The sequence below is a fragment of the Dermacentor albipictus genome, chromosome 2 (genome assembly GCF_038994185.2).
Source record: "Dermacentor albipictus isolate Rhodes 1998 colony chromosome 2, USDA_Dalb.pri_finalv2, whole genome shotgun sequence".
Classification (NCBI taxonomy): Eukaryota; Metazoa; Arthropoda; class Arachnida; order Ixodida; family Ixodidae; genus Dermacentor; species Dermacentor albipictus.
The window spans coordinates 200894865-200918662 of NC_091822.1; the positions used below are offsets into that span (position 1 = coordinate 200894865).

Here is a 23798-nt window from a genome sequence, read left to right on the forward strand (position 1 = left end):
ATGGCTAGGCACCCATTGAAAGGTGATCACGTGGCCACTTAACTCGGCACTGTGATAAAGTTCGACAATTTCCAGCACGAGCAGATAGTATGGTCCTTTGTTTAAAAAGTATTTTAGCGCCTGTAGCGCTGATTTGTCATCGCACAATATTGTCCATTTATGGGGTGTCTGCGTTCTCATAAAACGGACAGCCTCCCGTATTCCCGCAAGTTCCGCAGCCGTAGATGTCGATTTGTGGTCTAATCGAAATCGTTGAGTAATTCCAAGTTGTGGGATGACAAATGCGGCCGCTGTGGCAGATGGCGTGATCGAACCATCGGTATATACTTGTACAGTCCCACTATATAAAGTAAATATATGGGACAGGGTGAGCTGCTTCAAGCCAGTGGAGGCAACGTGAGATTTCTTCCTAATTCCGGGTATCTGAAGCCTCACTAGTGGTATTGGCAATGTCCATGGAGGTGTCGCGGGGATGTCGGGTGCCTGGAATCTGGCAGGTACAATGCTTGCGTGACATGCAATAGCTTTAGAAAAAGCACAGTCAAGGTTGATGCTTGGAAGCGTTGACAGTGGATGGTGTGAGTGTCTGGTTAGCAGGCGAAGATAGGTTCGCACAGGTTCACAAGACCTGTATATGTCGATAGGACAAGCCCGTGCTTCCGCTATTGTGCCCTTAGTTGACGTGCAGCGTGGCAAGCCAAGACATATCCGTAGTGCTTGAGCCTGAAGGCTCTCCAGCGTGCGTATACAAGATGACCCCATGTTAGATAACACAGGCATGCTGTAGCGTATGTAGCCCACAAAAAGTGCCTGGTACACTTGGAGCAAACTTCGCTCAGAGGGGCCCCATCTCAGTCCTGATATTACACGAAGAACGTGTATGAAGTTGGTCAGTTTAGCCCTAAGCGCAGTAACATGTTTGGTCCAAGAAAGATTGCGGTCTATTATCACGCCAAGAAATCTGTGGTGGGTGACTAAAGGGAGCGCCGTTCCGTCGACAACGATTGGATAATTTGACATCGATTTGCGCGTAAATGCCATGACTGCACACTTAGTTGCTGAGAGTTGCAGGCCTCTACGGCGCAAGTACTTCGCCGTTATGGTAACCGTACGTTGAAGCCTTGCACGCACTTGTGGACGTGTGACCCCAGATGTCCAAATACAGATATCATCCGCGTACGTACTGATACGTGCTGTTTCAGGTAGCTCGTCTGCAAGGCCCACAAGTATCATATTGAACAATATTGGGCTAAGGACACCACCCTGCGGAACACCCCTGCGAACTTCATGTCTATCAGTCTCGCCATCCGAAGTGGACATGAAAATGGTGCGGCCACTGAGGTAACTCTGCAGCCATGCATACATCCGGCCACCAACACCAATATCCTCAAGCGCCTGAAGAATCGAATGGTGGAAGACGTTGTCGTAGGCACTTTTGATGTCCAGAAATATTGCGCATACCAGACGACGGCGTCTCTTTTCCTGTTGAACAGAAGATACTAGGTCGATCACACCGTCAATGGATGATCGGCCTCTTCTGAATCCATTGATGAAATCAGGAAGTCCACCACTTTTCTCGAGTAGCCATTCCAGTCTGCTCAGTACCATCCGTTCCATCACTTTACCGACACAGCTTGCCAAGGCTATTGGCCGATAATGTGAGAGATCATGCGGGCATTTCCCAGGTTTTAGCAAAGCCACAAGACGACTGCACTTCCAGTGATTAGGCACAGTTGCTGTGTCCCTCGTAGAGTTGTAGAGCGCCAGGAGAATTTCTCGAGCTTCTACTCCAAGATGACAAATCGCGGAGTATGTAATTCCGTCTGGTCCTGGACAAGTTGATCGGCGGGAAGAAGATATCGCAGCGTCGAGCTCGTGCATAGTAAAAGGCGCGTCCAGACGGTGATCACTAGATGACGGGAAAGTCAGTCGTGAATGGGTTGGTATATCGTTCGAGGAGCTCACGAGTAATTTGCAAAAGTCATCGGCGACCTCAACTTCACGCCGGCCTTGCCGTAAGGCCACAGCGCTGAACGGGTGAAGCTGTTGTGGAGGCGAGCGAAGGCTTCGTACAATTTTCCAAATTCTAGAGAGAGGTTTTCTCGGATCCAGAGAGCCACAGAATGATCTCCAGCGTTGTTTGTCAAGCTTGTCAAGGTGGCGCAGGACGTGACGCTGAGCCCGGCGTGATGCAGTGACGTCTAATGGTGATTTGGTCCTTCTGTATTTCCGTTCTGCTCGACGCCGTATCGCGCGAAGTCGCTCGTACTGGTCATCAATAGATGATCTAGATGAAGGTGCACTGAGGTGTTTTGTTGTGTCACGTAAAGTTGCCACGATGACATCTTCAATATTGGATGGTGCTTGGATGGCTTGACATGCGGTGGTCACAGATTCTCGAAATGTTGGCCAATCGATAGAACGCACAGTGTGCGGAGCTGGTGGATGTAACCATTTCAACTGAACATATGTTGGTAGATGGTCACTTCCATGGGTGTTGAGATCAGTACACCATCGTGTAGCAGACAGCAGGCTTCTTGAAACAAACGCAGTGTCAAGACAACTGCTGTAGTAAGAGCCTCGAAGGTATGTTGGCGAGCCATCATTGATCACCATCAAGCCTTGACTAAGCATGAAGTCAGCCAAGTCTCTACCGCGGGCGTTCGTCGAAGCAGAGCCCCACATGGGATGGTGGGCATTAAAGTCACCGATGACTATGTGGGGACCCGGACAAGCTTTCAGTATGGACAACAAATATGAACAGTCTATGCTCGATGTTGGGGGTATATACCCGCCAATTACTGAGAGTGTGCGCCGCTTGTACTTCAGCGTTATGCAAACGTACTCGTTGGAGGCGTGTGCAGGAATGTCTTTACGAAGGCACGTTAAATTCCGACGAACGAAAATGAGCACTTTGCTTGAATTGTGATCATTCCTTGACCACAGTGGCACATATCCAGATACGCGTAGTAAAGATGTCATGTTTGGTTCACATATAACAGCCACGGGAAACTGGTATTTGAACATCCATTGCCGAAAGTCTGCGAGGCGGCCTCGTAGGCCTCTGGCATTCCACTGCATTATTGCAGATCTTCGTAATTGGTTTTCAAAAGAGAGCGCCATGATGCCTTATTGTAGAGCCGCGAGGAGCGGTTCCAAAGCATCTAGAACATGTAGCGCGGTCTTAGCAACCGGCGTCTGTAGTCCGCAGAGAAGTGAACGCATCGTAGTTATCAGGTGTTTCAGCATACTTTGTACATTTTCATTTTCTGCCTTATCATTCTCAACCACCTTTTCAGACACATCACCCGACGCATTTAAGCCTGTTTGTTTGGGTGGGAGCGACGGCCAGTCAATGTCAGAGTCGGGCGGCGGAAGCGTCGTTTTATGCAGCGCATGTGTTCCACGTGCTGTTGTCGAAGAAGGTACGTCGGGCCCGCATCTTGAGCGCAGAAGCAAACTTGGCAAGCGAGGAGTTTGCCATGCGGTCGATAGTCCATCTGTATGGGAAGTACTCTTGTCTTGCTGTCGTCTGTGTCGCGATCGACGTCTGCGGCGGCGTATCGATGTAGCAGCCTGTCTGTGAGTGGAGTTGTCCCGCACCATCTTTCGAAGCACTGACATTTCGTCCTTGATTTTCTGGCAGTCTTTCGATGTCGCTTCATGTGGACCGGCGCAGTTAGGACATTTTAGGGCAGTAGCATCGCAGCTATCATTTTGATGGGCCCCTCCACACCGTTGGCATGTTACGCCGCCCTTGCAAGCTGCGCTTACGTGTCCTATTTTGAAACACTTCCGACACTGCACCAGTTTTGGCACGTAAGGGCGCACACGGTGTCTTACGTATCCTACTTTTACGTAGTCAGGTAATGTTGCAGAGTCAAACACTATTTTAATACACCGGGATTGACCGAAGCGGTGAATCTGCACTATTGGTGCGGTGGAATTCAAAAGCCTCTGGAGGTCAGTATCTGCGATTTCTTTGTCCACGTCAGAAATAACGCCAGTCGAGGTTCCTTTTCCATAAGCAAAGAAGGAGCGCACTGGGATGTTTCCTAGTAGTGTGGCAGCCTTTAGCGTATCCAGAATTGACTTGTTGTTCACGTCCACCGAAAGGATGTTCCTCCGTGCGTTAATTCTGATCTCGCTGACTTGGCCTGGCGCAATTCGCTCAAAGTACTCTGTTAAGCTCTGCCTGTTCAAGGTATTCAGATCGTCGGTAGTTGTGGTAGGGACGTAAGCAACAGTGAATGATTGCTTACCACTGTCCTGCCTGGGCAACGATTCACTGTCTGTTGATGTCCTCCTGAGTTCATCCTCCAGGATGGGGGATAGGAATCCCAACCAAGCGTTTGACCCTGGTCGTCCACCACTGGCTGCATCGAAGACAAGGGATCGCACTGGCCCTTCCACTGTCGCCCTTGAATCTTCCGACAGCTCAACGGTTGAAGAAATGGAATCAGACAGCGATTTCACACTTGCCGTGGGTCGCCGTTTGAAGTGAACAAATTAAAATGTTTGTGAAATCCACTATGTACTTTGGGTGAGTTCCGTAGGGGGATGCATACTCTAATTCAGGCAAGAGTAATGATTTGCAAGCAAGTAGTTTTTCATGCTCCAGCTTGAGACATAAGTGATGTTTTCTGAAACATCTTTTTTTTCTTTTTTTCTTTTTTTCTTTTTTTTCTGATGTGATGTTAGCAACATCCGTGTTCCAAGGCAGATTGTAGGCTAAGGTAACTTCAAGGTGTTTATAAGTAGTTAGAGATTTAACAGGGGGCATTAGCAATATTATAAGGGAAATTAAGTGGGCTATAATAATAAGTAAAATAAATGTTTGCATTATTAGGGCTCAGAAACATTAGCCAGTCATTGCACCATTGTAGGCATGGTTGAAATCAAGCTTGCTGTAAGTTTATTTGGCCAGGTGCACTAGCAACTAGTTTTGTATATAACATGGTCATTAGCAAACATGCAGATATCTTAATATATATGATGGAGTGATGCTGTGAATGCTGTCGTTATGGCTTTACTATTGCTGTTTAAGCTTCACCTAGTGGATGAAAGTGCAAGCTTTCAGGAAAAGCTAGGCAAACTGGATAGCACATTTGTGATCACTAAGTTGTTGCTTTGGGATGTTAAATCCAATCAATCAATCAATCAATCAATCAATCAATCAATCAATTATATACAGCCAACTGCAAACTGTTTTGGAGCATGAAATTTTAGAAAGTTTCATTTCCTCACGACTTTCCCATTAAGCCTGAAATTTATATGAGAATGTGGTGGTCATAAAAGCAAATATCCACTGCACATTTTGATTTGAAGTGCATTGCCTGCTATCAAATTTCACTTCTTCTTGGACTATGTCCTATGAAAACTTGTGGTTAGGGTACACCTGGCAACATATCATATAGTATTGCTGCTGTCTCCTGTCAGTTGACAATGCTTCTTGGGTTGTTTTCTCTTTGAAAGTATGACTGTATTATCTTCCCCAGCAGATCTTGCTAGACAAGTGTCGTTTGCTGCTGTTTTGTGGGGTAATTTGTATGTGCAAATCCTTTCAGGGCCAGCGATAATCAGGCATCCTGAAAGGCTTCGTGCGAATGAGTGGATCACCCTGTCTGCATCGAGGCATGCACAGAATGGGGAACTGGTGGTAAATGATGGCCACAGGGAAGTGGGGCGCTCACCCGGCCACACTCAGGGAGTGAATCTCAACACCCCCATGTATGTTGGTGGTGTGGACAAGACCAAAGTCAAGGTTCACCCGGATGCTGGCGTGTCACATGGCTTTGAGGGCTGTGTTGCACATGTAAGCCTGCATTCTGTCTACTAATACATTTCAATATTGCAGGTTTTCAAGATTGGCCATTAATGAATATAAGTCATCTTGCATCCATCTGTTAGATTTGTGATCGTAGCACTCAATTTTTAGAAGCACCGTGATAAACAAGCTGTTTCGGCCATGTCCTGCTGTGAAATGAAATAATACTAGCACCACGCCTCGGTGCATATGCAGTCACTGTAGTTGTTAAAAAATGTAGGTGCAATACGCATTGCAGTGTCTGAAAGTTAGATCAGTGTTTCTTAAACTGTAGTCCTTGGACGTCAGGGGAACACGAGAACACCCATGGGATTCTGCAATACTCTGCGCCCCAGAAATGTGCTGTTGACATTGTCTTATATCCAAGTGAGGCAAGACAGTTCCTGCTGTCAGTGTGAAGCTGTCTTCCACATTAAGGTGAAACTGCAGGCAAGGTACAGCATTCATGTCATATGTGATGTGCATTTCACTGCCTTCAATTAAACCTGATGTTGGTGCACAGCCATTGATTACTGGTTGCCAGTGATGTTCAGAGAGTTTAAAGAAGCATTGACACAAAAATCTTGGATCTTGTCTTTTCTGTCGTAATAAGTAACCAATCACCCAGTTATCACAGCATGAAACCTCATTTGCTTCACCACGCAATGATTAATTATTCAGTCTTGTTTATAGCGACTAGCCCAAGTTTTGATTTCAGAGAGCTATGAGAGGGGACAATAGGTTTGTAAACACAGCTGGTCACATGATTGCACAAAACTGTGATGTGAATGCCAGCGTGCAAGATTTGTTGTTAGTTGTTTTTCTCCATCTAAGTACACACGTGCCGCGTGATGTCCTGGCTGTCATCCTTATTTTGTTGTCCAGCAGTGACAATTTTCCACAAACAGGAGTTGCCACCAAACTAGATGTGGCCGATCACTTTTAGGCGTAAGCATCCTCAAACCAACCGCCTTTTCCAAGTGGCAACCCTGCTGGAACAGCTGCTTTGCCTTTGGCAGCTGCTCATAGGCGGTGACACAGGCTCATGCAAATGCCATCTTGGCAACAGCTGGGTTCCCCATAGATGAAGACAAATTCGCATGTTTTTCTTAAAAATCAGGCAAATAAGAGCACCATGTGTGTGTGCACTGAAGAGCTAGGTCGTGGAACCAACAAGAGAAGCATGGTACAAGGGGCACAATAGCCAACACCACCCCACGATTTTATGCTCTGGGATGTTTACAAACCAATGCTGCCGATGTCAATGTCGCAAGGTGCTGCGCTTTGTGGTTTTCTGCATGCACATACTTTAAAACTGATTTTAAATAAATAGGTTTCAAGCTACATTCGCCATTGATATTTTGTGTGTGCCCACAGAAATCGATCTTAAAAGTTATCTCAGCTTTAAAGTTTTGTCAGTATTCCTTTAAATACGAAGCATAAAAAAAAAGTGATTGTGACTTTTTAACGTGACATCAGCAATAAAATTGCATCAGTGCCCTTATAATTTAATGAAACATCTGCTGGTAACATATTAACACTTTTTGACTGTATCTTCCAATTAAAAACTTGATCTGAACCACTTTCACATTTTTAAAAATGTGATGCTGCTAGGTGCTGCTGCCTTATCAATTTTGAATAATCAAATGCATGAAAATCGAAACTATGTGCATGTTATACAAGCAACTTCAATACACAAGGTGGATGCCTCTAATAGATGTATCAGTTAGTGATGCCCAACAATTGTTTATCTGGCAGCAATCAAAGTGGTCCAGCAGCCACATTTGCAGAGGCAAGCAGCTAAGTTCCCCTATGGCTACCAAGTGCTAGGTTCCACTCATGTATTGCAATACTAAAGCCTTGACAATTTTTCAATAGCACAAATTGGGGAACACTTGTGGCAGCAGTTAACAAGTGCCACATACCACCACTGGATAACCGCTTCATCTGGTCTCTCTTGTTCCTGCACATCAAATGGTCCAAAATTCATGAAGCCATAGTAGATACTGGCTTCACTCTTTCAAAAATCTGAAAGCAGTTCTAGGGCCCACTCAGAATATTTTATAGGCTTCCAATTCGGATTAACTAAATAAATGCCATAAATTAAATGTTAGTTGGTGCATTATATTTAACCAGCTAAATAAATATGACAGTATATGCTTGTGACTTTGAACTCGTAAACCCTAAGAAAGAAATTCGAGATTATGAGAGATTTGGCATAAGCAAAACTTCATTTCAGTGTACCAGCCATGCTTTATAAACTCGGAACTTTAGTAAATTAAGCACATTCGTGCAGCTGCTTTATACACTACAAAAATACTATTTTAATTATGCAGTACTGCATGATGCTGTGTATAAGCAGCTTTTTGGCACTGGCATCACGCAAAAACATTTTCTTTTTGGCATCAGAGTTCATACGACACTCTATCACATTTGTTATGCGCTTGTATGCCAGCTTACTGCTGATGCCACTCAAGGTGCACACTTACGCAGAAGAGCACCAATTTCGCTTTGTTGACAACGCTTATAAAATATTCTAAAGTGCTGCTAAGGTTGAAAGTGTGCATATTAGGTGGTAGTTACTCTTTTCAGTGGCATCCATATTGGTGCTATCTATACGATATATAGATGGTATCTGATATATACACCTTTCTACACTTCCGCCTTCATCTTCCTTGCTTCCTATGAATTCATTCTGCATATTGATTTGGATTTGCTTCCCACTCTCAAAAAATAAACAGAATGATAGAAATTGTTGCTGATGGAAAATCACCATGAAAAATTTTCATGAATCAGGGGACTTCCCTTCACCAGCCATGACAAAGATTTGTCATAATGTTGACCCCGGGTTGAGGCTTCTCTTGTTTGCCCACTAATGATATCAGTTCAAATTTCAATCTTTCCTGACCTGTTTGTCTTGTTTAGATTGCGACATTAAGCATACCTCTTAGGGAAACAAGTAATTGATATAATGGCTGACGCAGATATCCATAAGTTCATTATGTATGCAAGCCCTCATTACAAACTTAAGCAGTTATGAATGCTTGAATACTGATAAATACTGATAAGGCGACCCGCCATGGTTGCTTAGTGGCTATCATGTTGGGCTGTTAAACACGAGGTTGTGGTATCAAATCTCGGCCACAGTGGCTGCATCTTGATGGGGGCGAAATGCAAAAACACCTGTGGCACTTAGTTTTAGGTGCACATTAAAGAACCCCAGATGGTCCAGATTATTATGGTGTGCCCCGCCATGGCGTGCCTCATAATCAGATCATACTTTTCGCACTAAAACCCCATTTTTAAAAAAATACTGATGAGGCCTTAGGAGATTATGAGATCATGTATGAATAGCTCATGTGCTTTAATTATGAGCAGTACTATTGAACGGCTCAGCTGAAACACATTGTATAGGGCACCCTATATGTTACAGAAAAAAAACTGCGAATAATGTACTTTTAGCTACTATGACCCTAGCTTGACATGTTTTGTTACATGAACAGGGGTCACCAAGTGATGACTGAAAGATTAAATGCCACTGGGTTAAATTTTGGTTCAAGTGTGTTTCCAGCATTCCATCCTTTTTAATCATAGAAGTATATCTGATTGTGACCTTGGTGGTGATTGTGACTGCAGTCCTCAATTTTTCTTCGCAGATTGAAGTGAATGACGCCAGTGTAGACCTGATTGGTGCTGTGGTTGACGCAGCTAATGTGGATGACTGTGGTGGCAGGGCCCCTTGTGAGAAGAATCCTTGCCAGAACCATGGCATATGCAGGGAACGAGGCCCCAAAGCAGATGACTTTGAGTGCTTCTGCAAAGCAGGCTACAGTGGTGAGCAGAGTGCATACATGCCCTTTCTTTTTGCACAAATGTGACACGGGCAACTGGTGTTTCCTTTACCTTCACCTACACTGCTTAATTGTGAGCCTCAAATTAAATATGCATGGTTGTATTGATGCACTTCACTGTGTCTGCCGCTGGCAGGCACAGATCTTCTGACTAGTCTGGTTTATAAAAGCTTTGCATAACATTTCTCAAAACAAGAGGGTAAGGTGCTGGTATGCTTCTGCCCCAAGATATTGTCAGGTGAACAGTTTGAGGCTGTTCGACATTTTGTTATTTTGGAAACTCATCAGAACAGGTACTTGAAAGTGCACAGACATATGGTTACAGCTACAAAAACTACTGCTACATACTATTTTATTTTTAACCATCACCACGTGTGAATATCTATCACATTTCGCCATCTTTACCAATGAGTCCGTAAAATTTTATATGCATCACAGCAAATACAAAACAAAAACTAACTTGTAGAGTTTTGTTTTAAAACTGAAATTTGGACTCCGAAAGGCACTGTACTGGAGCAACTACAAAGCACTTTGGAAGCAACTGCTTTGAGTATGTTTAACGTGTTGGTTTGCATAGGAATGACCATAAATGTTGTTGCATTGTGGCCATTCATATTGTTATAAAGAGGAAAATGAACTGAGCAAGTTGGCATTGATTCCTGTCAAGAATGTAGTGCTACATGTCAAGAATGTAGTGCTACATAAAAACGAAGATGAATCAATTATTCACAAATTTTATTTTCGCTATAGACAGTAAATTGTTACTATAAAAATAGGGGGCCAGAGAAAAAAAGCTGCATATGCGCAGCGTGACTAAGGCCTGTCCACCTGTACAGCAGCAGCCACACAATGATTTGTTATATGGTTCAGTTATACAAACATCTGTTCCTTGGGGTACCAAACTAGAAATCGCCATTCTCTTTCTATAACACCACTAAATCTGCGAGTTAATTGTTTTAAATATTTCTTTTTTCCAAGGACCATCACTGATTGGAATAACCTCACGGATGATGTTGTCAGACAGACATCATTACATGCATTTCAAGAGCATTTGAATTTATTGTTGTTAATTGACCTTGTCGCTGTGTTCTCTTGTTGAATTTCTATATGTGCAATTTTGTTCTCTTTGTGTCTAATTCTGTATCTTAACACAATGTTTCCCACCTGCTATGATCTTGTGTACAAGATCGCAGTATTCATAAATAAAATAAACATATAAGCAAATTTAGAAACAATCATACAATACCATTACATATGGGCATTTTCAAAAACAATTACACAGCGTGCATGTTTCAGTGTCAAATTACACATGTGAGCAATTCCAATACAGTTACACAAACAGGTCAAATAAGCTTTTGTTCCTAATGACCAGAACATCAACATTTTTCCGGTCTAGCTGATTTAGTGTGGTAGCCAATGTGTAGTCAAGTCTTTCTTTCCCATAATGGGTGCGCAAGGAGTCAATGTTTCAGCTTGATACCTGAAAGGATAAGAAATTGCACTTTTCCTGAGATTTGCTAGTTCTTCGAGCAATTCCATTCTACCTAATGTGGCGTATTTGTAGGTTCTCAATCATTTGTACTTGTACGTATTGTAAATTTTCATAATGCTATGTTTGTGAAAGAGCGGTTCTGCGTGTTGTAAAAATAAGGGAATTTATATTGAACAAAGTGCATTTCTGAAGGAGGAAGAGTTTCTGTAAGTTTGATGCTATTGTCTTTCCCCATATTCGCATGCAGTAATATAAGTGAGAGTTAGAGTGCAGAAAGTAACGTTTTTTTAATGCTGACAGGCGACAGTTCTGGCTTAATACACTCGCAGCTTTACTTAGTTTTGGTAATAAGGTTTTCACGCGTTCATTCCAAGACATGTTTTCCAAAAAACTTACACCTAGAATTTTAAGACTTTTCTATTTTAATTTTAAATGGTCCGCGAGCAACATGGTCATCTATTTTTTCTAAAATGCCTGAGGTGTGAAACAACACACACTTCGTTTTTGACTCACTTAGAATGAGCCTATTGTACTTGCACCAGATCTGCATGTTGTGGCAGCACACACTTTCATGTCACAGCCTCAATGTCTCTTCCCTCAATGAGTACTGAGCAATCATCGGCATATGTAAGATATCTACAATCCTCGTATATTTTTTACGATATCATTAATATAGAAAAGAAACAGAATTGGTCCCAGCATGCTACCTTTGGGAATTCCAAATTCAGTAGGCTGTAGGTGAGATTTATACTTCTTTATTTCGACATATTGATGGCGCTTGCTAAGACTTAATAAGTTGTAGTGTTGTTCCGTGAAAACAATAATGCACTAATTTTTCCAATAATATTAGATGGTTGACACGAACGAAAGCTTTGCTAAAATCTAAGCATATGCCCATGTCGTTACCTTATTCTCAAGTTCTTAAAATATTTTTTTCTCAGCTAGAAGTGCTGGCTCAGTGCAGCGTTGCTCTCTGAAACCAAATTGGTAATCTGTTAAAAGGTTATGTTTTCTGGTAAATTGCTCAATATGAGAATTAATCACATTCTCGAGACCGTTTGGGAAAACAGGCAAGATTGACACAGGGTGATAATCAGCTAAACAATTTTTATCTCCATTCTTATAAATTACTCACTCTTGCTACCTGCATGTTGATTGGACAAAGCCCAGTCAAAAGAGATGTTATATATGTGCGTAAGCATTGGTGCAATTAAATCTATAACATATTTGATTAGTTTTATTTCTAAATCATCTACATCATGGCTACGGCTATATTTGTGCCTGCTACAATGTTGTCACTTCAGGGTTAGGTGTGGGCAATAAGCGCATAGTTTGGGATAATCTTGTAATATGATTAGTAGCTTTATGAGTCTTCACTAGTGCTGATTTCAACAAAGAAATTGTTAGAAAGGTTAGCTAGTTCGGTCTCACTAACCTTTTTGTCATTTATAATGAGGTTGTCAATCGTGGTATTCTTAGCGCTCTTGTTTAATAACTAGCTAATTTTCCTCCACACTTTGCCACTATTACATAAGCAACAGTTGTCAAATGCACGCTTGTAATATTAGCTTTTTGATCTTTTTACATGAATTGTAGTGGGTAATATGCATGTGGCGCTATGCGAACTGCCACCACTGCAGCGCGAGACCTGAGCTCGGGTCGTCGCGAGCAGCAGCCGAAGCAAGTGCAGCAGTTTCGGCATATCTTGTGAGGTGGTCTACTGCGACAATTATCCAATGATTTCCATTAGCAGTGCATGGAAGAGGCCCATACAGGGCATCTTTATATCTGCCATATGCCAACCCGATCAAAAGGACGTGCAGGACACTGTAAAGGTTGCAGAGGGCCTGTCATATGAGGAGCTGTCTTGCGTCGCTGACTAGCTGCACATGACCGCATGTATTCGTGGATATAAGAATACATGCCGCGGCAGTAGTACTGCTGGCAGAGCTGCTCGTAGGTTTTCAGGACGCCAGCATGAGCGTGTGGGGTGGCGTGGAAATATATGCATATGTCTGAACGCAAATGGCGAGGGATGACTAGCAGCCATTTGCGACTGTCTGGCTGATAGTTTCGACTGTACAAGATGGCGTCCCGTAGCACGAAATGGGTGGCTTGGCGACGAAGGGCTCGAGGGCGTGTAGCCGTTGAAGGACTGTTAAGAATGTCAATGAGAGACACAATCCACGTATCTTTTCCCTGTTCAGACGGCATGTCAGTAACAGCAAGCGTAGCAACCGGGCACTCCATGGATGAGGGTGGCGTTTCATCGGATCGCATGGGCAATCGGGAGAGCGCATCTGCATCAGAGTGTTGACGCCCAGATCGATAGATGATGCGAATGGCAAATTCTTGGAGCCGAAGAACCCAACGTCCAAGATGCCCCGACGGGTCTTTCAGTGATGCAAGCCAGCAGAGCACATGGTGGTCAGTCACAACGTCAAACGGACGGCCATACAAGTAAGGGTGAAATTTGTGTAATGCCCAAACTATAGCCTAACATTAATTTTTTGTGACAGAATAATTGGATTCTGCCTTCGTAAGGGCATGACTCGCATATGCAACCACATATTCCGGAAAGCCAGGCTTGCGTTGCGCAAGGACTGCTGCAAGACCAACTCCGCTGGCGTCCGTATGAACTTCGGTCGGTGCGCTCGGGTCGTAATGGTGTAGAACAGGCAGTGAGGTAAGCAGACGATGCAAAGTGGTGAAGGCTTGGTCACATGCCGGAGTTCAATCGCGAATGTCACCAGGGCAAGCCAGGAGCTTTGTCAGGGAAGCAATGATGCAGGCAAAATTTCGCACAAAGCGTCGAAAATAAGAGCACAGACCGACAAAACTTTGGAACTCTTTCACTGTAGTCGGCCGTGAAAATTCTGCGACAGCACGAAGTTTGTCAGGGTCGGGGAGGACGCCGTCTTTGGAAACGACATGGGCAAGTATGGTCAGCTGGCGGGCCCCGAAGCGGCACTTCTTGAAGTTAAGTTGAAGGCCGGCAGTGGCAAGGCAAGTGAGTACTTCGCGTAGACGAGAGAGGTGAGTGGTGAAATCAGGGAAGAAAACTATCGCGTCACCTAACTAACACAAGTAAGTCTTCCATTTGAGGCCTCGCAGAATATTGTCCATCATCCTTTTGAATGTTGCGGGTGCATTGCAGAGGCCGAATGGCGTTACTGTAAACTCATACAGTCCATCAGGCGTAATGAAAGCTGTCTTCAAGCAGTCGGATTCATCCACTGCTATTTGCCAATAGCCCGATCGCAAGTCCAAAGAAGAAAAGAATTCGGCACCATGTAGGCAATCTAGGGCATCATCTACGCACAGTAGAGGATAGACATCTTTTCATGTAATCTTGTTGAAGCGACGATAGTCCACACAGAAATCTATCGAGCCATCTTTTTTCTTAATGAGTACTACGGGAGACGACCAAGGGCTGCAGCATGGCTGGATAACACCACGTTCAAGCATGTCATCAACTTGCTCGGTGATGACACGACGCTCAGTGGATGACACGCGGTACGCACGCTGGCGTAATGGTGCGTGGTGTCCCGTATCAATGTGGTGAGAGATGGTACTTGTGCAGCGTAATGATGCTTGGTTCCAGTCAAAAGAGGCGTGAAAATCATTTAACAGAGTAATTAGCCGCTCACGTTGTGTCGGCTCGAAGTCATCGGCAATAGAGCGACAAAAAATATCTGGTGATACTTGGTTAGTTGGCACATGGGGTGCCAGTGCTGTTACGTTGGCAGTATCCACGCTGTCGGCAACAGGGAAATGCGCAATAACGTCAGCGTTCACAGTCTGGATGGTACCAATAGTCTCGCTACAGTGCAAAGCCAAAGTGTACGAATTTGGGTTAGAAATCAGTATTTCTGCAGCACCATGGTGAACCGTGAGGAAGGCAAAAGGCAACAATATAGGCTGGCGGCAAATGAAGACGGCAGCGGGTGTAAACATGACTGTCACTTCAGCAAGCGATGCGCCTGAAAGAGGGACAAATACAGCGCTGAGGAGGAAGGACAGTATCTGAAGCTACACAGATCCTGCTAACATCATGAGCTTGAAAGTTGGGAGATGGCAAATCGCACAGAATGGAGAACTGAATCTCAGCGCGTGCACAGTCAATGACGGCATGATGGCGTGACAGAAAATCCCAACCGAGAATCACATCGTGGGAGCAACAAGTTAACACAAAGAAATCAATCGAATACAGAATGTATTGAATCAGCACCCTGGCAGTGCACATGGCGTCTGGCTGAACTTGTTGTGTACTGACTGTTCTAAGCAATGGTACCGAAGGCATCATGGTCACTTTCCGTAATGCACGACAAAGCTTCTCATTAATCATGGATACAGCAGCACCTGTATCGACGAGCGCAAGAGATTTGATGCCATTAATGTACACTTCAATAACGTTAGCGGGAAAAAAATGAGGACTTTGATGTTCCGACAATGACACAGTTCATGCCTCAGGAACTGCGGATATCAGTTTTCCGCCCGAGTAGTACTGGCACTGGGCCTACGACGCATGTGTGAGAGTGAGTGCCGACAAGGGAAAGGCAAGCGACGAGTACCGTAGAGCTGTGAGTGCAGTGCCGGTATGTCATCAGCAGTGTAGACTTCTGGTGGTGGTCGTTGAGGCTTACGGAATGGTCGGAAGCCGGAGCTGGGTGGTCGCGGGGTGCCCACGAAGGCCGGAAAGCGCCGGTGGCAGAAGCGCGCTACATGCCCCGGGGTACGGCAGGCATAGCATATTGGGCAGTTGTCAGCAGTGCGCCAAGGATTTGTCGGCTGCTGCTGTGCACTGAAAAAGGGAACCGCCGGCGGGCAAGGCACTGAAGGCGGTTCCAGTTCCCGAGGTTACCCAGCAGCTCCACCAAATGAAATGGGGTTTATTGCAGCTTGTTTGAGGGATCGCAAGTAGCTCTTGGTCACAAGTCTTAGCCCTTCGCATCAGCAGCCCGAGCTCGAGTCTCGCGCTGCAGCGGTGGCAGTCCGCAAAGCGCCACATGCATATTACCCACTACAGTTTATTCAGCCGATTTCAAAACATTATAAATTCTTTTAATCTTTGCAACCTGACTTAAGTTGGCCAAATAGCTTGTTCTTATGCTTAATAAGCTTGATATGTTTATGTGTGACCCATTACTTTAAAAAAAATTTTTGTTTACGGTATGTGCATGATGGGAAGGACTCAAAATAATGTTCCTTGAAGATTTCTAGAAGTGAGTCATAGCACTTGTTGCTATCGTCAGGAGTAAATATTTCCTTCCACTCTGTTTGAGCGATATCATCCCTAAAATGTTTTAATGTGAGAGACGATATTTCCTGGTTTGCGAGTTCAGGCAACTCCTTTTGTTTCAATGCGCTGTTACACTGAAGCATACAAAAAGTAGGTAAGTGACCACTTATGTCACTGTTTGTAACACCAAATATAATGTTGTTCGCATTTAAGTTAGTAATGAACAAGTTGAGCACAGCTGCAGTTTAAAGAGTAACGCCTGTTGGCATTGCTATAAAATTCTGACAACCATTACTTTGTAGCACAAACAAAAAGTCATTCACCAGGCTCGAGCCCTTTTGAACATCAATATTCATATTACTGCCTCTTGTTAGCAGCCATCTATTTTCATTCGCACAAAAAAGTAAAGAATCCAGGAACTTTAAAAATGCCTCGATATTGCCACTTAGTGGACTGTACAGCACAGCGAACACATTCTTGTTCTTCTTAATACAAAAGACTTCAATATCACTGGTAACAGTGCTAAATTCGTGTAGCATTTCAAAACCTGGTACAGCAACCTGTGTGGTTGCTGAAGATGAAGGGAGTGTACGCACCATGAGTGCCGTTTCCTCTCTTCATCTTCTTTTGATGCAATATTTTCTTAAGAGGTCAGAACTATGCAACTATTGGTTAGTCTGGCCAACAAAGATGTTGCTGTATGTATTCACTGCTTCTGAAAGCGAGTGTATTTGTGAAAAATTGGATTAGCAGTTTTCAATTGGCATTGCTTTTAGTGTGTTCTATAGAAAAGGCTAAGTAATGGTGACTAGCAGCATACATTGTTGCCTATGCTGCAGGTTCTCTTCAATGACCAAGTAGAGTAAGAGAACCGAGGAGGTCTTTTTTCTTTTCTTTCTTATTTTTTTTTTACAGTCACATGAAGCCAACCAACAAATAAGCCAGGGAAAGCATAGGGTGAATTAATTGTCATTCTTAAATGAAATGTTGAAATAGCATTAAGAGAAAGGAAATGAGAGTGGACGCAAACGCAACTTGCCACAGGTTGGAGCGTAACCCACATCTTCTGCATCGCACATGCGGTGTTTGACAGGAGGACAGCCTCGACTGCTCACATAATAGCTCTCCTGTCAAATTTTGTTTGGTATTTGTGCATGTGAGCAAGGTTAGTCCTGAGTCCTGGGACTGGGCAGCACTATCACAGCCATGGCAGCACATATGGAACTTCCTGTGAACCATATTAATCATGTAGCATGTGAACTTAGTAGTAGGCAACTGACAAGTAGACCCTTATTTGCTGCTGCTGCATGGCATCAAGGCTGCAAAAGTCAAGGGCCTCGCTATGCAGTGAGTGAGAAGTATAAGGGAGTAAGAAAAAGATGCTGGCAACTGGAGTTTTTATTTTTGAGCTGAGTCAGTGACTAAGGCATGGCTCTGAAAAAGTTCACAAGCATTAACACTGCCCCTGTATGCCTAGATATCCGTAAGTATAGGCCAGAAGTTTATTTGCCAGAGCAGTAGGTGGAATATGCCACTATATTAGGTGGCTTTCAATGTGCCACTGAAAGTCATGGAACTAAAGGATGCACCATGTGATGCCTTTTTTCATCACTTTACAGGTAGGACTTGTGAGAACCAGGATGACTTTTGTCTCAAAATTAACCCGTGCCACAACAATGCAGAGTGTGTTGGACTGGCCAACTCATACAGGTGCAATTGTCCAAAGGGCTATAAGGGCCCCAACTGTGAAACAGGTGAGCATGTTTTGCAGCTATAGTCAGTGGTCGGAATGCTGCACCAATCTCCTCTAATTTGTTCGCCATGCCTCCATGCTCATCGGCGACCTTGGCAATTGAGTGCCATAGCAAAGTGGGACAATATTGAAGTACGTACATGAGATATAGTCGGACCAACGAAAGTCCCAGAATTACCACTGCATACAGAAGTGAATGTGACTTCAGGAATATGGTTTGTCACTACATTGTTTGATTGCTAATTGCATTATCGTTGGCAGTCATCATGAGATGAGTTCTGCTGTAATTTTCTTTTACCTAAATTTTGACAATGCTGCACCATGACAGTTTTGGCGGTGAAAAAGTTGGGAAGCTACTGCACAGTAAGTAATGTCCAGAACACAATGTTTCTGGCCCTGCAATTGCACCCAGGGCAGGAAAAAAACAAAAACAAAATATGTGGCCTTCAAGATCTGCTTTGCTTTCCTAGAAAGAGCCATTGCTAGGGCATGTATTTAGATGTATGCATTCATGGCATTCGTGCCTGGTGGTGGTCTCGTGCTGACGATGCCCTCTCGGTGAGCGCATATTTCCCCCCTCATCTTTTAAGAGGTTCAATACTTACAAGCATTTGTCTCGCAAACCATATTTATTTCAAGGGAATTTTCCATGTCTCAATAATTTCTCTCGTCGTATTCGAGTGCTGATTGCCGTGTTATAGTTTGTTAACGAAGCTTTCCCCTCAAGTCTAAATATTTTAAGGCAGTTTGTCGTGTGCGTATCATGGCCACGCACGCTTATATCGCCTTCCGTTTCTCTACCACGGGTGCGCTTTAAAACCACGGCGCTGCAATTTTGCTTTCCTTTCCTTCATTCTTCTCCGCCCTTAAACTGGCTCTCTTCACTACTACACGCAGAGACAAAGCAACAACGCACGCATTAGATCCCATAGATGAGATGAATATTTACAATTATTATTAAAGTTTTAATTATATTCGAGTGCTGATTGCTGTGCTATCGTGTGCGTATCATAGCCACGCACGCTTATATCGCCTTCCGTTTCTCTACCACGGGTGCGCTTTAAAACCACGGCGCAGCAATTTTGCTTTCCTTTCCTTCATTCTTCTCTGCCCTTAAACTGGCTCTCTTCACTAATACACGCAGAGACAAAGCAACAACGCGCACATGCGATCCCATAGATGAGATGAATACATATATATATAGAAAATTATCAGTCATAGCTCTCGTAGTATAGCCTTCTGGGCCGTTTCCCTTCTTTTTTTTTGTTCTTTCGAAAGTAGTCCTATTAGGGTTAGTATAATTACACGAAGGTATTTCGCCCTCGTCAGCAGCAGTCCTTGAGATAGCTATTCTGGCGGCTAGCTTCCCATGCTATGCGTGCCGCCCTCGCACCTGTTTAAGCTTTTCCTAGACGCTAGAGCTATACTACTATGTCCGCGCAACCTTGAGCGATCGGAAAGCGCGTTTTCCCCTCTTGGCTGGCGGAGAAGGGAGGCTTCGTTCCGGCCGCGAAGCTCCCCAGATCTCAGTAAGGTGCCTGGTGGTGGTCTCGTGCTGACGATGCCCTATCGGTGAGCGCATATTTCCCCGCTCATCTCCCCCCCCCCCCATTTTCCCAAGAAATTCCCAACGTCAGTCCCTTTCCACGGAAGTATGAGGCTTGGAGCAGGAGCTATGGCGCTTGAAAGTAACCTGGGGCCTGACGAACCAACCGACTGAGCTATCTTTCCGGGCAACATCCAAGGGTCATGAGTTCAAATCACCTGTCATGTTCCTTTTTTTCCCCTTTTTTCTTTTTTTTTCTTTCTTTTTAATGTCTTTTCCTTTATTTTATGACTGTACGGGAACCATCCTAAAAAAAAATTATATACATCCTCAATTAGGTATGGCGACGCATGTGCAAGTCATAAATACCAGGTTCTCTAGCCGAGTGCCATCCGTGCGGTATAACCGAGCTCAGATTGGTCAACCTTGACTGATCAAATAGGGCACCACTGTAGCTTAAATGAGGCGTACAACTCGCCGTGGTTGCTCAGTGGCTATGGTGTTAGACTGCTGAGCATGAGGGCGCGGGATCGGATCCCGGCCACGGCGGCCGCATTTCGATGGGGGTGAAATGCGAAAACACCCGTGTACTTAGAATTAGGTGCACGTTAAAGAACCCCAGGTGGTCGAAATTTCCGGAATCCCCCACTACGGCGTACCTCATAATCAGACAGTGGTTTTGTCACGTAAAACCCCATAATTTACTTTTTTAATTTAACTACTGCGGGGACGGTAGAGTATCCGTCTCCCGTGCAAGAGGACCGTGGTTCAAATCCCGGTGCCGCGCAATTCTCCACCGGAAAATAAAAAAAAAACGTGTGTTGAGAAAATTGCACAAACAGGCCTGGAGTGCGGCCTGATCCCAGCGACCAGAACCGGTAACGCACTCTCTCACCAGAGCAGGATTGGCCACCCTGGTGCAGTACTTGGCCACAACCTCCCATATGAATACAGTCGAACCCGGCTACATCGAACTCGGAAAAAAATGCCTATCAGTTCGATATAGAGCATAATTCGTTATAGGCCTGCTAAATAACTGGATGTAATAAAAGCACATACCATATATAAAATCACTTTATTGATGAAACTAACTTAGTTTCGCATGAAATAGTCCTGCATTTTCTTCTGCTTGGGCAATTTCGCTGCCTAGCTTGTCATTGGAGTCTGAGCAGTCTGACATTGTGAAAAGGAGTCTAAGCAGCTGAGGCCACAACCTTCTGCATTTGCGCAGGAGCACCGGACTAGTGTGAGCATACCAATCACTTCGGAGGATGTGAGCAACGGACCATCGTTGTTTTCCTAATTGTGCCCACTTTCATTTGTGCTCGGTACGATGTCGGCAATGTTTTTTGGCTCTCCCGTGGTCGCGACACCATCATTTGCACTCAAAAATTCGTCCACCACTGATTCGTCAACAGCTTCCGGAAATTCTCACAGCTCGCTCCAAACTTCGTCAACCCCAGCAACAACTTCGTCGCATTTATCAGAATTTACAATCATCACCGAGCATGCGGAAGCCGGCACGGCTGAAGCAATTTCGGATGAAGCACTCTACACGGCCGTGCGTACGCGTTGGGTGCCACGAGCGCCGGATCGCGAGTTTGGCCGCTTTAGCCCTAATCTCCCCCCTATTCTTCAAGATCGCGCTGGGAGTGCTCCTCGGAATCTTGCACGCTGCGGGAACATCTGACCTTTCACCGCATCCGACCCAATTTATGATTTAGAGCTTCACAACGAAAGGCGAATTCTGCCGCTTCATCACGGCAACACTGCGGGAGAAGGCCCACAAGGTGCACACAAAATGAACCAGAAAAGCAGCAAGACGACTCGGACTTTCACCATCTTGCACAGGGCACAAGAGCCTCTGATTGGCTGTCTGAGCAAGTGCTGCGGGCAGGCCAGGATCATTTTTTTGCAGAGGGGGTGTCGAAGGCTCGTCCGATGTAGCGAGGTCACAGTAGGGAGAGTGGTTGGATGGAGCCGCGCCGCCGGGTTTCCCCACCACCGCGAGGGAAAGACAACTTCTGGGGGCACTTTTCTGCCGCTTGACGTTCGATATATCGGGAGTCGCTGCTATTTTTTGTTCAATGTAAGCGTAATTTTTTCTATACATACTTATTGTAACTATATCGTGTCCACAAATTGTTCGATATATAGAATAATTCGATGTAAACGGGTTCGATATAGTCGGGTTCAAGTGTACAACAATCAAACCCCGGCCCTCAGTCCCCAGCAGCCGCAAAGCAACTGACCACGGCGGCGGTCAGATCTGTGACGCTGCAGAGGGTGCTAAGAATACCTGGCTCCGGACAGGCCGCCATTGGAATCTGAACCTGGCAACGTTTAACGTTAGAACGTTATCTAGTGAGGCGAGTCTAGCAGTGGTTTTGGAGGAATTAGAGGGTAGTAAATGGGATATAATAGGGCTCAGTGAGGTTAGGAGGACAAAAGAAGCATATACAGTGCTAAAAAGCGGGCACGTACTGTGCTACCGAGGCTTAGCGGAGAGACGAGAACTAGGAGTCAGATTCCTGATTAATAAGGAAATAGCTGGTAACATACAGGAATTCTATAGCATTAACGAGAGGCTGGCAGGTCTTGTTGTGAAACTTAATAAGAGGTACAAATTGAAGGTGGTACAAGTCTATGCCCCTACATGCAGTCATGATGACCAGGAAGTCGAAAGCTTTTATGAAGACGTGGAATCGGCGATGGGTAAAGTCAAAACAAAATACACTATACTGATGGGCGACTTCAATGCCAGGGTAGGCAAGAAGCAGGCTGGAGACAAGTCAGTGGGGGAATATGGCATAGGCTCTAGGAATAGCAGAGGAGAGTTATTAGTAGAGTTTGCAGAACAGAATAATATGCGGATAACGAATACCTTTTTCCGCAAGCGGGTTAGTCGAAAGTGGACGTGGAGGAGCCCGAATGGTGAGACTAGAAATGAAATCGACTTCATACTCTGCGCGAACCCTGGCATCATACAAGTTGTAGACGTGCTCGGCAAGGTACGCTGCAGTGACCATAGGATGGTAAGAACTCGAATTAGCCTAGACTTGAGGAGGGAACGGAAGAAACTGGTACACAAGAAGCCAATCAATGAGTTAGCGGTAAGAGGGAAACTAGAGGAATTCCGGATCAAGCTACATAACAGGTATTCGGCTTTAACTCAGGAAGAGGACCTTAGTGTTGAAGCAATGAACGACAATCTCATGGGCATCATTAAGGAGTGCGCAATAGAAGTCGGTGGTAACGCCGTTAGACAGGAAACCAGTAAGCTATCGCAGGAGACAAAAGATCTGATCAAGAAACGCCAATGTATGAAAGCCTCTAACCCTACAGCTAGAATAGAACTGGCAGAACTTTCTAAGTTAATCAACAAGCGTAAGACAGCGGACATCAGAAACTATAATATGGATAGAATTGAACAGGCTCTCAGGAACGGAGGAAGCCTAAAAACAGTGAAGAAGAAACTAGGAATAGGCAAGAATCACATGTGTGCGTTGAGAGACAAAGCCGGCAATATCGTTACTAATATGGATGAGATAGTTCAAGTGGCTGAGGAGTTCTACAGAGATTTATATAGTACCAGTGGCACCCACGACGATCGTGGAAGAGAGAATAGCCTAGAGGAATTCGAAATCCCGCAGGTAACGCCAGAAGAAGTAAAGAAAGCCTTAGGAGCTATGCAAAGGGGGAAGGCAGCTGGGGAGGATCAGGTAACAGCAGATTTGTTGAAGGATGGTGGTCAGATTGTTCTAGAGAAACTGGCCACCCTGTATACGCAATGCCTCATAACCTCGAGCATACCGGAATCTTGGAAGAATGCTAACATAATCCTAATCCATAAAAAAGGGGACGCCAATGACTTGAAAAATTATAGACCGATCAGCTTACTGTCCGCTGCCGACAAACTATTTACTAAGGTAATCGCGAATAGAATCAGGAACACCTTAGACTTCTGTCAACCAAAGGACCAGGCAGGATTCTGTAAAGGCTACTCAACAATAGACCATATTCACACTATCAATCAGGTGATAGAAAAAGGTGCAGAATATAACCAACCCTTATATATAGCTTTCATTGATTACGAGAAAGCGTTTGA

General features: G+C 44.6%; 1 protein-coding gene across 29 annotated transcripts in view; it reads left to right on the forward strand.

Annotated features, from left to right (window-relative positions):
- trol (terribly reduced optic lobes) overlaps positions 1-23798 on the forward strand; it is a 604861-nt gene that overhangs the window by 551089 nt on the left and 29974 nt on the right. For all 29 annotated transcript variants that reach the window (XM_065435395.1, XM_065435391.1, XM_065435373.1 and 26 more), the window contains 3 exons: positions 5568-5815; positions 9463-9640; positions 18011-18145. In XM_065435395.1, the coding sequence (XP_065291467.1) occupies positions 5568-5815; positions 9463-9640; positions 18011-18145 (561 nt within the window). The remainder of the gene's footprint in view (positions 1-5567; positions 5816-9462; positions 9641-18010; positions 18146-23798) is intronic.